At 42.5% G+C, this 15,599-nt stretch overlaps 1 protein-coding gene across 1 annotated transcript in view; it reads left to right on the forward strand.

Moving 5' to 3' along the window:
- The window catches only part of LOC129695357 (trans-2,3-enoyl-CoA reductase-like), a 124,764-nt gene that overhangs the window by 31,152 nt on the left and 78,013 nt on the right, over positions 1-15,599 (forward strand). The window contains exon 2 of the mRNA XM_055632232.1: positions 13,105-13,156. Coding sequence (XP_055488207.1) covers positions 13,105-13,156 — 52 coding nt within the window. The remainder of the gene's footprint in view (positions 1-13,104; positions 13,157-15,599) is intronic.

Consider the following 15,599-nt stretch of genomic DNA (forward strand, 5'->3'; position numbering starts at 1 on the left):
TGGGCCGATGGGCCTGTTTCACCACTAAATCTATCTCTAAATGAAACTAAATTAAACTCAACACAATGCTTGCACAATGTATTTTACCCAAAGTAGGGGAATCACGAACCAGTGGACATAGGTTTAAGATGAGAGGGGAAAGATTTAATAGGAACCCGAGGGGCAACATTTTCCACACAGAGGGTGGTCGGTACTTGGAATGAGCTGCCAGAGGGGGTAGTGGAGGCAGGTACTATCCCAGTATTTTAAAAAAAAACATTTGGACAGATACAAGGATAGGACAGGTTTAGGTTTATGGTCCAAACACGGGCAGGTTGGGCCCAAGGGTGTGTTTCCACGTTGTGTTACTCCATGACTCTATGATTCTTATTATCAGTTAAATGGGATAAATGAGAACAAAAGGTTTGACTGCGGGTGTGAACATGTTGTTGTGCATTGTTCTCATATATTAAATGCAATTTCTGAAGTAACAAAGAAAATATTATTGGAGAGGAGTGGTCCAGTGATGTTATTGAAGATATTGCAAGTCTATATTGGAACCGTCATTAACAATTAAGTTAAGCTTGACAAGTACAAATTAAATGATAACCATGATTTAATGAGTGGAATTGAAATGACAGGTTCCAAGTTAGGTTAAAGACTATCACACTCAATAAAAAATAATATTTGTAAATATGGAATTATCTCCAAGAGATGCAGGGATTTGATGAATCGTTTAGTTTAGCATAAAAATAAGCCTGGAAACAAGATTTGGTGACCGTTGATCACCGATTCACACTAGTTATCCCACGGCACACTCGGGGCACTTTACAGAGGCCAATTAACCTACAAACCTGCACGTCTTTGTGATGTTGGAGGAGACCAGAGCACCCAGGGGAAACCCATGCGGTCACGAGGAGAAATTGCAAGCTCCCAGCAGACAGCACCCGAGGTCAGGATCAAGCCCGGGTCTCCGGCTCTATAAGGCGACAACTCTTTCGTTGCGCCACTGCTTCCCCACGTGAATAACATCAGTAAAAGTTGGAGAAATAGAAATTCCACAAATTAGAACAATTTTAGAGCACTGAAACGTTATCCCACAAAAATGATTCCCATAACATCATGGCGAAACTGATGAGAGAATTTGTGCGGTAATCTAGAGCTTTTTTTGCAAATCACCCAAATGAAACAGTGTTATGATTAGAAATCGTAGAATAGCCACAATGAGTGCATGTTAAGGAATTTACCTTGCATCACATTAGTGAATAATGCAGGCTCACTCAATCCCATTGAAGTCAATGAGATGAGAAATGTCCTGGATAATGTTAAAAAACTCTCCTCTCTGGACCATTAGCCTTACATTTGGATAATGGTCCACAATCTGGTTGTCTCAATAGCTGTACTCGTCACCTTATGGATTAAAACAGGAAATAAACTTGATGCTTTGGAAAATAGTACAGCCGTTCCTTAGGTTGAAGACTCAGGATACTTACATTTTGAAAAGTATTGATACTCAACAGTGATCAATGTTACTGGAGGGTGTTTACCAAGATACCGATAAAACAAATTACTACGGCAATTATTCTAACCCCTAGGCGGAAGAGCTCTATTTCTGCAACTCTAGGGTGTGCAAAAGGCACAAAACATTCTAAAAGTATCTTCTGATTGTTTGTAATTGATTTGACAGAAGACTTTAAGTCTGTGCAGCAAAAACTAATTAACAACCACTGCTCAGAATGGGTCTGAACGGAACTAATTATTGATTTAATTGGTAACAAACAAAACAGTCATTTCTTGATTTATGGAATGGATTTGACCTTTTTGTTAACGAAAAGGCTTGACAAAATGGGTTAGAGGTTTTTGTTCATTTCGTTCTTATTGGGAAGGGTTGGGTGGAGAGTGGGACATTATTCCTTATGGTGAAATATAGGTTACATATTTCTCGCAGTGTAGACAGAGACCACGCAGCCCATCGAGTGTATGTTGGTGAACCCAGCTAACATATTCCTACTGAAGAGGGGTCATTGGTCAAAACGTCATCTATCCATGTTCTCCAGAGATGCTGCCTGACCCTCTGAGTTACTCCAGCATTTTGTGTCTCTCTTTCAGCCCATTCCTCCAATTATTTGCCGATTAATCTGTCTTTCTCACATATTTATCAACACTTACATCAGGGGCAGATTCCTACAGATTCAGGGGCAGTTTCTTCCCAGCTGTTATCAAGCAACTGAATCATCCTACCACAACCAGAGAGCAGTCCTGAACTACTATCTACCTCATTGGTGATCCTTGGACTATCCTTGATCGGACTTTGCTGGCTTTACCTTGCACTAAATGTTATTCCCTTATCATGTATTAAGGGAATACATGATAAGGGCAGACACAGTAAATGGCTCGTTTCATGCATTGGCTTTCTGCTGACTGGACAGCACGCAACAAAAACCTTTCACTGTACCTCGGTACACGTAGCCATAAAAAAAACTGAACTAAATTTCAGTAGACAATTACCTTGCCAATATTTACCCCCAAAACCAAAAGTCAATGGCATTTTAGTGAAAATATATAAATCCTAAATTGAAGAATATCAGCATATCTCTGCTGCAATTAGAATGTATATATTTGCATATGTATGAATGCAAACACAATCAGAGGAATAAAGTAATCAACTAAACCCATTGTCATCATACCAATAGTCAGACAGAGATTCCGCAACTCCACACATTTTAATTGCAGCAGAGATACACTTGTACTTTAAACTGAAAAACTAAAAGAGGTCTTTGATTTCACAAACAAGTGTAGGTCAATAATATTGCTATTGTGGCGGCTCCCAATGGTCGGGCCATTCCACTATCGAACCCCTCGGCACGGGAATGGACTAGTCCGGGGGAGGCCCTTAACTACAAGGTTAAAGGGCAGGGTTTAGGTTTGATTGTCCTCTTGCAAACCCGACTGGACAAGAGACCAAGAACTAATAAAATTCCCTCCCGAAATACCTGGCTCTTCGCCTTCATTTCGGGCTTATTGCCGCACCACATTGGTGACCCCGACACTCCATTCGTGTCATAATGGAGGCAAAAGACAGAGCCGCCCACCCTTTCGCCTCACAGGCCGACCAGGCCCTGTCTCTCGACATGATCTCCATTAAACTACCTACATTCTGGACCGCCCGGCCATGCATATGGTTTCAGCAGGAGAATGCCCAATTCCAGCTGCGGGGCATTACGGCAGATGACACCCGCTACTTCTACCTGGTGGGAACCCTCGACCAGGACACATCCGGAGAAGTCACGACGTTTCTCAATGAGCCACCGGCCGGCTGCCGAGAAATACCTCGGACTTAAGGAGCTCCTGCTCCAGGTTTACGGGCTCAGCCAGATGGAACGGGCTGCCACGCTCCTTCATATGGAAGGCCTAGGCGACCGGCGGCCATCAAGCCTCCTTAATGAGATGGTCACGCTCCTGGATGGGCACACGTTGTACCTCATGTTTGAGTTAATTTACCTGCATCTGCTGCCGGCCGACATCCACCTGCAGCTCACTGAGGCCTTGTTCGCCGACACCCAGGCCCTCGGCAGGCGTGCTGATGTGCTGTGGATGGCGCGCCAGGATGATATCAGCGCGCTGTCCATCAACGGCAATACCCGATATCCTCCGGTTGGGCGGGGGAGCTGTGGAGGCAGTGACAGCTGCACCCCGGAGGCCTGTGCGATCTCCCTCAACGGAGGCGCTGGTGCTATTACCACCAGCGCTGGGGTGCTGCAGCATGACAATGCCGCAAGCCATGCACGTTCCCGGGAAACGTCGGGGCCAGCTGCCTATAGTCCCCGCGGCGGCTGGCTAGATTCACCGTCTCTTCGCCTGTGATCGATGCTCCGGCGGTCGCTTCCTCGTGGATACCGGGGCAGAGCTGAGCATTCTGCCCCCTTCACTGGCAGACATTCATTCCGGTAAGCGGAGGCCCGTTCTCACTGTGGCGAATGACAGCCCCATCCATACATATGGGGTTCGCACAGTCCAGATCATTTTTGGCAGTTTACCATCGACGATGTCTCCCAGCCGTTGCTCGGTGCCGACTTCCTCCGGGCTCACTCCCTCCTGGTGGACGTCAGGCGGCAGCGCTTGGTCCACACCGCCACGATGGAGCCAATCGCGCTGAGTCTGGATGAGCCGATTTCACGCCCCCTGTCGTCCGTGGATTGCCGTTTTGCTCGGGTCTTGGCCGCGTTCCCGGCCATCCTGATGCCACAGTTCCAGTCGTCGACCCACAAAATTGGTGTGGTGCATTTCAGATTAACTATTGGCCCACCCCTCCACGCACGAGCACGGCGACTGCCGCCTGATAAGCTATGTCTGGCATGGCAGCTGTTCTGCACAGGAGTTCCTTGGGGATGATCCACCTTTCGAACAGCCCATGGGCATCCCCACTCCACATGGTCCCCAAGGCAAGCGGGGGCTGGCGACCTTGCGGGGATTATGGGGGGCTGAATGCCGCTACTGCCGCAGACCGATACCCCGTGCCCCACATCCAGGACTTCAACACCCATTTGGCCAGGGCGACTATCTTCTCAAAAGTGGATTTGGTGCGGGGCAATAACCAGATCCCGGTCCACCCGGAGGATATGGCCAAGATTACGCCGTTTGGATTGTACGAGTTCGTGCGGATGCCATTCGGCCTTAAGAACACTGCGCAGGCATTTCAATGGTTAATGAATGGGGTGTGTCATGGTCTCGAGTTTGTGTTCATCTACCTCGACGACACCTTGGTGGTCAGCCCCTCGCGGCAGGAGCACTGTGCCCACCTCCGGCAGCTCTGTCAGCGGCTCAGTGAGCATGGTTTGGCTGCGAAACTCCGAAGTGCCGGTTTGGGGTGACCACCATCGACTTCATCAGCCACCGCGTGACTTCACAAGGAGCAGTTCCCCTGACGGACAGGGTCAATGCCATCCGCCCGTTTCACCCACCATACACTGTGCGCGACCTGTAGGAGTTCGTCGGCACAGTGGCCTTTTATCAACATTTTGTGCCATCTGCGGCCCACATCATGCGGCCGCTGTATCATCTTCTGGCGGGTAGCCGCAAGGACATCGAGTGGACCGATGATGCGGTGGCGGCATTTGACGGCAGATCAGCCTGAAGAAGGATCTCGACCCGAAACGTCACCTTTTCCTTCTCGCCATAGATGCTGCCTCACCCGCTGAGTTCCTCCAGTATTTTTGTCTACCTTCAATTTTTCCAGTATCTGCAGTTCTTTCTTTAACAGTGATCAGTTGGGTCACCAATAACAATGGCTCCATTTTATTGATCCTGTTGGTGATAAGAAATTGTTCAACCCACGAATTAATCCCTGGATTGGCTTCACTGTAGATCAAGGAATTATCAAATTAAATAGATGCATTAAAAATTTGGAGCAAGTATATTAAAATCAGATTAAAAAGGCATGATTTGTAACATCTTACAATACGCATCAATGTTATTACCATCCTAGTTTATTGGAGACAGTGCTTTTTTGCTTCTTCAAAAAATTTAAAACCTTGATTTTCCAATTTCTTGAAGATTTAATATAACAAAAAGATGACTAAAGTTTAAATAAAAATAACATTAAATTAGGTGGTCAGGTCCTTAAACATCTTAACTGTCCTGTAAGATTGCAATCTGCCATGGAGACCAATGCAAGGAATAAAATGCATGCTACAATGTGTACAAAGCACTGGTTGAAGGCAACCCATTAAAGTACTTCAGTAAATATTGATCATCTGACTAAAAATTAAGGGGATTAAGGTTCATTAAGGGGATTAGGTTGAAAACTAGATGGAGCTCTGTGTCCCACTAAGTGTAGAAGAGATCCCAACCTCTTACATCATGAGATTGATGGCATTTCCTCAGGACTTTGATCTGTTATCTATTTCATCCTTGTACCGATCGATGGAGTCCAAAAAGGGAATAAAAACGTAGAAATATATGCACTTAGTGATACCAAAGGGCGCCTTCATAATACTATCATTACAGAGAAATGTGTGAACAAAGTTAACTTGAATAGTATAAATTACAGTAATGCTGATCAATAACTACAAGGATCTCGACCCGAAACATCAATTATTCCTTTTCTCCAGGGATGCTGCCAGTCCCACTGAGTTACTCCAGCTTTGTGTGTCTATCTTCAGTTTAAACCAGCATCTGCAGTTCTTTGCGCACATATAATACTAGACTAAGTGGGATAACAATCCATTTCATGTTAAGTCAATCAATTTCAAGTCAAGTCAAGTCAAGCACAGGGCAGGCGGGGCCAGCCAACAATACAATCCATTTTCTTTCATTTCAGGTGAGCTCAAGCAAAACAAAGCAAAAGCAAAAGCAAAAGCAAAAGCACAGGGCAAGCCAAACAACTCACAGGGCAAGCCAAACAACTTCCATTTCCATTTCCATTTTTCCATTTCCATTTCCATTTCCATTTCCATTTCAAGCACAGGTCAGGCCAAACAACTCATTTCATTTCATTAAGGGCTAACAAATCATTTATTGCAAGCACATTAAGGGTAAACAAAGCATCATTCATTGCAAGCACATTGCTGGCTAACAAATAATTTATTGCAAGCACATTAAGGGTTAACAAATCATCATTCATTGCAAGCACATTGCTGGCTAACAAATAATTTATTGCAAGCACATAAAGATTAACCACATAAAGCACATAACCACAGAAAGCACAGAAAGCACAGAAAGCACAGAAAGCACAGAAACAGAAAGCACAGAAAGCACAGAAAGCACAGAAAGCACAGAAAGCAACAGACTCACAGTTCAGTAGATTCACAGTTCAGTAGACTCACAGCAGAATCAGATTTGTGGCATCTCCTACGCAATCTTTCAGAGTGACTGACACGTCCAGGCATCCAGGGTTTTATAGTCCTGCCCTCCCCGTTACCTTCATTGTAGTGATTGACAGACGAGAGGACCAATCAGCTGATCTCAAGATTTTTTAAACGCTCATAACTTTTTTATTTTTCATCGATCTGAAAAATCTTCAGGGCTGCCTCAGCGGAGGATGGCCAAAAATCATAGCGATATAGGATAGCATCTTTTTTCCTAAAATCAATATACAGTGCAGACTGGAAGTGGTCAAGATGAGACTGTTAATTACATATATATATCATTCAAGCTTACATTCAGCGGCAGCAACGTGGTGGCATTTTAAGCAGAGGCAGGTACATGGGTTTTATCCTGACTTTGAGTACTTTCTGCATAGAGATTGTACTTTCTCGCGGTGACCTTGTGGGCTTTCTACCACATCTTAAGCTGGATAGCATAGCATGCAGAAAAGATTTAGTCAAGAGTGTTTTTATGTCCCAGATAGAACAGTGAAATTCTTACTTGCTGCAGCACAACAGAATATGTAAACATAGAACACTGTAAACAATATATTAAACGAGAAAAAAAAGTTCAGTATATATATATATGTATATTACACACACACACACAAACACACTATAAGGTAAAATATTTTGGACATTTCATTACAGAACAAATGACAGATGATGAGGATATTTATAGGCACGACGTAAGCTGTATGTACAGGTGAATATTCTCTTGCGTAAGTTTGGTGCATGTACAAATGTGGCGAAGATGTTGCTGTTTAGAGCATATTGCACACCACTCTATACTGCGCACCTGTGGTCGAACTGAGGTGGGAGATTGCAACCTTCACGTGGTCCACCCCGTTTCAACAAATGCAATCAACCTGGCGTGTACAAACAGAAGATCAAACAGAACAAGTTGTCTTACAACTTTAGGCTGTGCACGCCATACGCAAGAAGAAGAAGAAGTGGTTGAACTATGGAAGGACAAGTTTGCAGAGACTAAAGGTGTCATATAATAATGCCATGAGAACACTGCTAAGGAAACCTAGATGGTGTAGTGCTAGTAGCATGTTTGTGTCTGCAGGAGTCAGTACATTAGAAGCTAGCCTAAGAAATCATATGTATAAATGTATTTGCAGGATAAATGACTCTAAAAATGTAATTCTTGGGGATTGACAGATGAGTTATGTTGTCAAACATAAGGTTTAGCACCACACATTATGAATCGCAGTTGTGCAGTCACTAGTATCATTGTCTCGTTGTAGGACATTGATCATTCTTTTTTATTCTGGATTTTAATTCATGTATTGCGTTTTTTTTAAATATATAATTTATGATGCTTTATAAATGATATACTAAGATTGTATATGTATTTTATGATGTTTTTATACGAATGTTGTCCTTTGTCTGGACCTTGAGTCCGAAATAAAGTTTATTATTATTATTATTATTATTATTATACTCACAAATAAACATATATACAGATCATATATATATATATATATATATATATATATGCATATATATTACGAGGATGTTGCCAGGACTCGAGGGCCCGAGCTATAGGGAGAGATTGAGCAGGCTAGGAATTTATTCCATAGAGTGCAGGAGGAGAAAGGGTGATCTTATAGAGATGTACAAGATCATGAGAGGAATAAATAGGGTAAATGTACTATATTTTATCGAGGAATCGAGAACCAGATATGGAGTTAAAGTGAGGGAAGGAGGAACCTGAGGGGCAAATGTTTTACACCAAGGGTGGGGGGGTATATGCAATGAGCTATCAGAGGAAGTAGGTGAAGCAGGTACTATCACAATGTTTAAGAAAACTTTGGACAGGTACATTGATAGGACAGGTTTAGAGGGATATGGGTCAAACACAGGCAAGTGGGACTAGTGTAGATAGGACATGTAGGTTGGTGTGGGCAAGTTGGGCTGAAGGGCCCGTTTCCACACTGAATGAGTCTATAGTTCACCATGACTTCTGATCTCCAAGTCGTGCAGATCTGTGGGTAGTGTAGGGAGGAGCAGCAGATGCTGGCTTAAATAGAAGATAGACACAAAAAGCTGGAGTAACTCAGCGGGTCAGACAACATCTCTGAAGAAGGGTCTAGGACCGAAACCACCTATTCCTTTTCTCTAGAAATGCTGTCTGACCCACTGAGTTATATCTGTTCCAAATTGTCCCAAATGTGTAAGAGAGTGGTTGAATTTGGAGTAGTTGATGTGAATGTGGAAACAATGTAAAATTCAATGGTTGGCTTAGGGTTGGCACAGGTTTAGTTTAGTGAAGGGCCTGATATTGAGCAATTTCTACTAGGACTTGTCAATAACATGACTGACGTAAGATGGAGAATGATCTAAATGATTGAAACTTTGGTGGGAGTGGGAATACAAAAATGATGGTAAAACCTTTCCCTCCAGGGTATGGAGATCAAGGACTTCAAGAATAGTAATCAAATCCAATTATAAGGATGAGTATAATTTAAAAGCACCAAAGGTTCACTGATTAAGGTGCAGTGCAAAAAAGCTTAGCACATCCCTGAAGCGGCACTTTGAGAATTAGTATTGTGGAACTGAGATCAGGATTTGTTTTTGTCTTGGGTATAGGAAGAACTTGGGTCCTTGATAAACAGGACTTTGTGTGATTTCTTGCTATTGAAGGTTTAGATTATAAGAGCCATGACAGGGTCAGACATGTCAGGGGCAACATCAATAATTCTGCTGTGTTTTTAGTGTAGTTTAGTTTATGTTTGAGATACAGCGCAGTAACAGGCCCTTCGGCCCACCGAGTCCGCACCAACCAGCGATCCCTGCGCGTTAACATTATCCTACACTAATGACAATTTTTACATTTATACCAAGCCAATTAACCTACAAACCTATACGTCTTTTGGAGTGTGGGAGGAAATCGAAGTTTTCAGAGCCAACCCATGCAGGTCAGAGGGAGAACGTACAAATTCCTTACAGACAAGCAACCATAGCCAGGATCAAACCCGGTTCTCTGGCACTATAAACCTTGTAAGGTGGCAACTCTACTGCTGCACCATCATGACACAATTCCAAAATCAATTTATGCTGGAGTGTGTAGGAAGGAACTGCAGATGGTGGTTTAATACAAAGATAGATTTAAATGTCAGCGGGTCAGGCAGCATCTCTGAAGAAAAGGAACAAGTGACATTTCATATTGGAATGTCTGAAGAAGGGCTGGAAGGGGTGCCGACCAGCAACGTCACCTATTCCTTTTCTCCAGAGACCTGCTATTACTCCAGCACTTTGTGTCTATGCTGGAGTGTACATGGATGAAGCATTTGTGCAAGGCGTTGAAGCTGCATCTTGCCTCCCTTGGTGGGAAGAAACCAAAGATCTTGGAGAAAACCCACGCAATCACAAGGAGAACGTACAAACACCGTACAGACAGCACCTGTAGTCGGGACCGAACCCAGGTCTCTGGTGCTGCAAATGCTGTAAGGCAACATCTCTACCACTGCGCCACCATGGCCTGGTTCTGCCTCGAACAAGAACCAAATCAATACTCTTCTACCAACCTTCTCCTCCACCTGGCGGAACCTGTCCTCAGCCTTTTCTGAACCAGGTCTCTTTGAAGATAGACATGGCCTGCCTTTCTGTTTGGAATCATTATTGAGAATGAATATTTGTGGCAAATTACTCTTATTCCCTTTAATTAAATATTTGACATGTAAAACTTACCATGGGAAATCAATATCACAGAGAAACATGTCCATGTTTATAAATTGAGGTATAGATAACATTGGTAATGCAAAGTGACAATTAATTTCTCATGCTCACGTAATTACCTTGAGACTTTTGTAATGACTAAAATGATACATATGGCATCAGTGCTGATTGAGAAAGAAAAACCCATCTATTCAAAGCTGATCATGAGTATCATTAGTCAGTGCATTATTAATTAATGGTGCATTCAGAACAAGAGCATCTCATAAACATGATTGATTTTGATGGCTTTGGCTGAACTAAGGCTGGACAATTGATGATTAATACTTCATAGAGCTTGGTGTGCATTGATGCATTTATTCTCTGAACTGAAGCTATACTGTAGTAAACAATCAGAAATCAGAAATATTAAAACACATCTCAAAGATAGGCCTATATATTTTTTTAAAGAATGTGCAAGGCACAGTTTTTTATTTTGTTACAAACTGTTCAATTTCCCCCTAATTTTGAGTGTTTCAAGTTTGGTAATGAAGCTTACATTCCACGGTGTTCTAATCAGTCACGAGGTTTAATTCCCACTATTATTAGCTGTTCAAATCATCAAAGCTCATGAAAAGGACAGTTTTTGTTTCATGAAATATATTCTGTCAAACCTCCCCTTGAGCAGCTTGTTAAATGTTTATTGGATAGACATTGATTAACTATGAATAATTCAGAAAGATTCATAAAGAAGTTAGGATTCTCCACTCCAACAATTTCTAAACTGATAGGTGTCATTCACTTTCAATGTCAAGAGAGAACTAACAACCAGTGAACAAGACCTATTAAAATTTGATTAATGAAGTATTTTGCTTCAGTTTTCAATGTTGTCATTGTAGTGTTTGTTTGTTTATTTAAAGAGAGAGAAGGGAGTGTTTTACTGGAGGGCATTGTTTGGTCTTTCATGTGAAAGTCAATTCATGGCTCAATCATTCATTCATTGTTCATCTCAGTTGCCAGCATCTCTCACTGATTTGCTACAAGACTTTAGCCTTAAAGTTGAGAGCACTGAGTCTTTTCAGCCGGAAATAAGTTCAAACAAAATCAGCCATTTGCATTTAAGCAACATAATTATTGTGGGATAAGGAATGATATTCTGACTGAGACACGAGTAGAAATGAAAAATTATTAGAGGCACAAGAGACTGCAGTTGCTGGAATCTGGAGTGAAAAAGAAAGCAAATTTCTGGAGGACACAATGGGCCAGACGGCATCTATAGTGGGAAAAACAACATTCTGGTTCAGATATTGACTGAAGACTACTAGTTAGTTGAAAGCAGTGACCTGAGGAGACCCGAGGGATCATTTTATTTTCACACAGAAGAAGGTGCGTACATATAATGAGGTGACAGAGGACGTGCGACAGGCAGGATTAATTATGGTCTCTAAAAGGCATTTGAACAGGATAGGAACATTTTTGAAATTATATGGATCAGGTCCAACTCCAGATGGATGGGATGAGCTCAATTAAGCAACTTGGTCAACATGGACAAATTGGGCTGAAGGGCCTGTATCCCTGCTAAATAGCTCTATGACTATGGAAGATATCTGAAGAAGGGTTTTGGCCTGAAACGTTGCCCATTTCCTTTGCTCCATAGATGCTGCCTCACCCGCTGAGTTTCTCCAGCATTTTTGGCTACCTTCTATGACTATGGAGTTTTTTTTTGCAGCTATCTGAGATGATCCTGAACCTTTTTATACAAGTATTCTAAACAAAGGGAATAATCAGCTTCTATGTAGGCATCAGAGCCTAGTTTTCCCAACAAGTGGACCGAAGAGTCAAAGGGAACATGAACCTACTTCCAATAGAAAGTCAGGCAACATCTCTGGAGAACATGTGTAGTTGATGCTTCAGATTGGAACTCTTCAAGACCTTGAAAGAGGGTCCCTCCCCGAAACGTCACCTACCCATGTTCTCTGAGATACTAGACACAAAATGCTGGAGTAACTTCAGCGGGTCAGGCAGCATCTCTGGAGAAAATGAATAGGTGACATTTCGGGTTCAAACCCTTACTCGGACTGGGGAGCTGTCTGAAGAAGGGTCTTGGCCTGAAATGTCACCTGTTCCTTTTCTCCAGAGATGCTGCCTGACCCGTTGAGTTACTCCAGCATTTTGTGTCCAAGGTCAGCGCAAACAAGCATTTGCAGTTAATTCCGACACATTTCAACAAAAGATGCTGCCTGACCCATTGAGTTATTCCAGCATTTGTGTACTTTTAGCTCCTACATTCTCCAATGGAAAGCGACAACCACATCTCCACTGACGCTGCTCAATCCTCCAGTTCCAGACTTCACCACCCAGACCGTATTCCAAAAGTAGTATGTAATGGGACTGAAAGCAGTTACACTGTGTACAGCTTGATTGTAATCATGTATTGTCTTTCTGCTGACTGTTTAGCACGCACCAAAAGCTTTTCATTGTTCCTCGGTACACGTGACAATAAACTAAACTCAAACACAAACTCAGATCTGGTTAACTGACTGACGTAGGTAATAAAAGTTTCTGGTGAAACTGAAACTATTATTTCACTTTTTTTCAGATGCTTCCTTCGTTTACCATTGCTGATGTGAAGCACAAGTTTTACAAAGCGTGTAAGTAACACATACATCTTTTATATTTTCTTTTGTATATCTGGATATTCTTGGAGATATAATGCATAATTTCATAGATTTCCCTGGATGGTTTGATCTAGCAGCTGCACTGTGATAAATTGTGAGGTTAACATCCGATTTCATAATAAGCAAGTGCAGCATTCATTGCAATGAGCCAGTGGGGAGATTGCAAAAAGAAGTGAGAGTGGGTTCAAAGAACATGTTTTCACTTGTAGAAAGTGAGAAGCTGTCAATTCAGGATAGTTAGTCCCCAAGGGTTTGGAATCAGCAACTTCACCCAGAAACTGGTGAGAATGTGAAACTTGCCACTACAGGAAGTTATAGAGATGTTAACACAAAGTAATTAAGGGGGGGGGAAGCCCTGTTTTGGGATGAATCAACTTCTGTCCCCAAGCTAGTGATGGTCTTCCCTGATGGCAAGTCATTCAAGAAATATAACAAGACTTTGAACAAAGGAAGTGGGCATTTCCCTGCTACTTCATACAGCAGAATAATATATAATAGTGGGCGGCACGGTGGCACAGTAGTAGAGTTGCTGCCTTAAAACATTGGAGATGCAGGTTCGATCCCGATGATGCGTGCTGTCTGTACAGAGTTCTCCCCGTGACCGCATGGGTTTTCTCCGGGATCTTCGGTTTCCTCCCACACTCTAAAGACATACTGGTTGGAAGGTTAATTGGCTTGGTATAAGTGTAACCTGACCCTAGAGTGTGTAGGATAATGCTTGTGTGCCGGGATCGCTGGTCGGTACAGACTCGATGGGCCAAAGTGCCCGTTTCCACACTGTATCTCAAAACTAAACCAAATCAAAATCAGCATATAATAACCATATAACCATATAACAATTACAGCACGGAAACAGGCCATCTCGACCCTTCTAGTCCGTGCCGAACACGTATCCTCCCCTAGTCCCATATACCTGCGCTCAGGACATAACCCCCCATTCCTTTCCCGTCCATATAACTATCCAATTTATTTTTAAATGATAAAAACGAACCTGCCTCCACCACCTTCACTGGAAGCTCATTCCACACAGCCACCACTCTCTGAGTAAAGAAGTTCCCCCTCATGTTAACCCTAAACTTCTGTCCCTTAATTCTCAAGTCATGTCCCCTTATTTGAATCTTTCCTACTCTCAGTGGGAAGCTTATCCACGTCAACTCTGTCTATCCCTCTCATCATTTTAAAGACCTCTATCAAGTCCCCCCTTAACCTTCTGCGCTCTGTAACTTAGTTGCTGAAACCCAGGCAACATTCTAGTAAATCTCCTCTGTACTCTCTCTATTTTGTTGACAATTTTGTTTGACAATTAAAAAAAAAACATTTACATGATGCTAACATTGCCAACAAAGTAAATAATAATTAATTATTTTATACCAGATTTGAACCTACTGTACATTAACACTGATTGGATAGGTTCAGGAATAAAAGGTGAAAAACAGCTTTTTAGTGTTAGTGTGTGGGCTCGGTGGGCCGAAGTGCCTGTTTCTACACTGCGTCTCTAAATTAAAGTAATCTAAATACATGTCAGAGCGAACACACACAGACTGCTCTGGTTCGGATCACAAACAACATTCAGCCCAACAGAGTCACTCTCAGCTTTATTCATCCATTTAAAGTCATTAGCCAACCTCAGGCCTTTGGTCAACAAAGCCAACTCTGTACTCCTTCAATAAGCTTCTACTCCCTTAACCTGCTCCTTAAACCGAGGTAACGTGCTTCCTAATTGATATGCCTCACCTGAAAATACTTATCACTAATTGACATAAAGCACCATATGTGGAAACAATTAATAAATGCATTTAATGAGAAACTAGATAAGCAATTAAGGAATCATGGGCAGTGGTCGAGGCAGATACAAAAGAAACATTTATGTGTATTTTGGACAAGTATATGGGTATGCAGGGAATGGAGGGATAAGGATTATGTGTTGGCAGATAAGAGTTTATTTTGACATCATGGTTGGCACAGACAATGTGGGCTGAAGGCCCTGTGCTGTTCTATTCTATATTAATATTGTTCTTTTTCTTAAACAATGAAAAGATAAAGGAGAAAAGAGCAGGTAGTCCAAGCACACAGAACATCATATTAATACTAGACTAAGTGGGATCCATTGGGTTCCATGTTTTCATGAGAGGGCTAGTTCCCCAAGGCAATATTCCACCTCTCCATCAATTCCAATATTGGTGGCCAATGGTTGGGGGGAGTGGGTGGTTTATGGAGCGTTAGTATGTGTGTTGTGGGCTGAAGCATCCATTTCAAGCATAGTGCAGGCCACCACATTCAATTTTATAGCACTTCAAGCAGAGTGCAGGCCACCACATTCAATTTCATAGCATTTCAAGCAGAGTGCAGGCAATCAAATTGCCAAACAACTCATTGCATTGTAATTAAGGGCTAACAAATCATTTATTGCAAGTAC

The sequence above is a fragment of the Leucoraja erinacea genome, chromosome 3, assembly GCF_028641065.1.
Source record: "Leucoraja erinacea ecotype New England chromosome 3, Leri_hhj_1, whole genome shotgun sequence".
Classification (NCBI taxonomy): Eukaryota; Metazoa; Chordata; class Chondrichthyes; order Rajiformes; family Rajidae; genus Leucoraja; species Leucoraja erinaceus.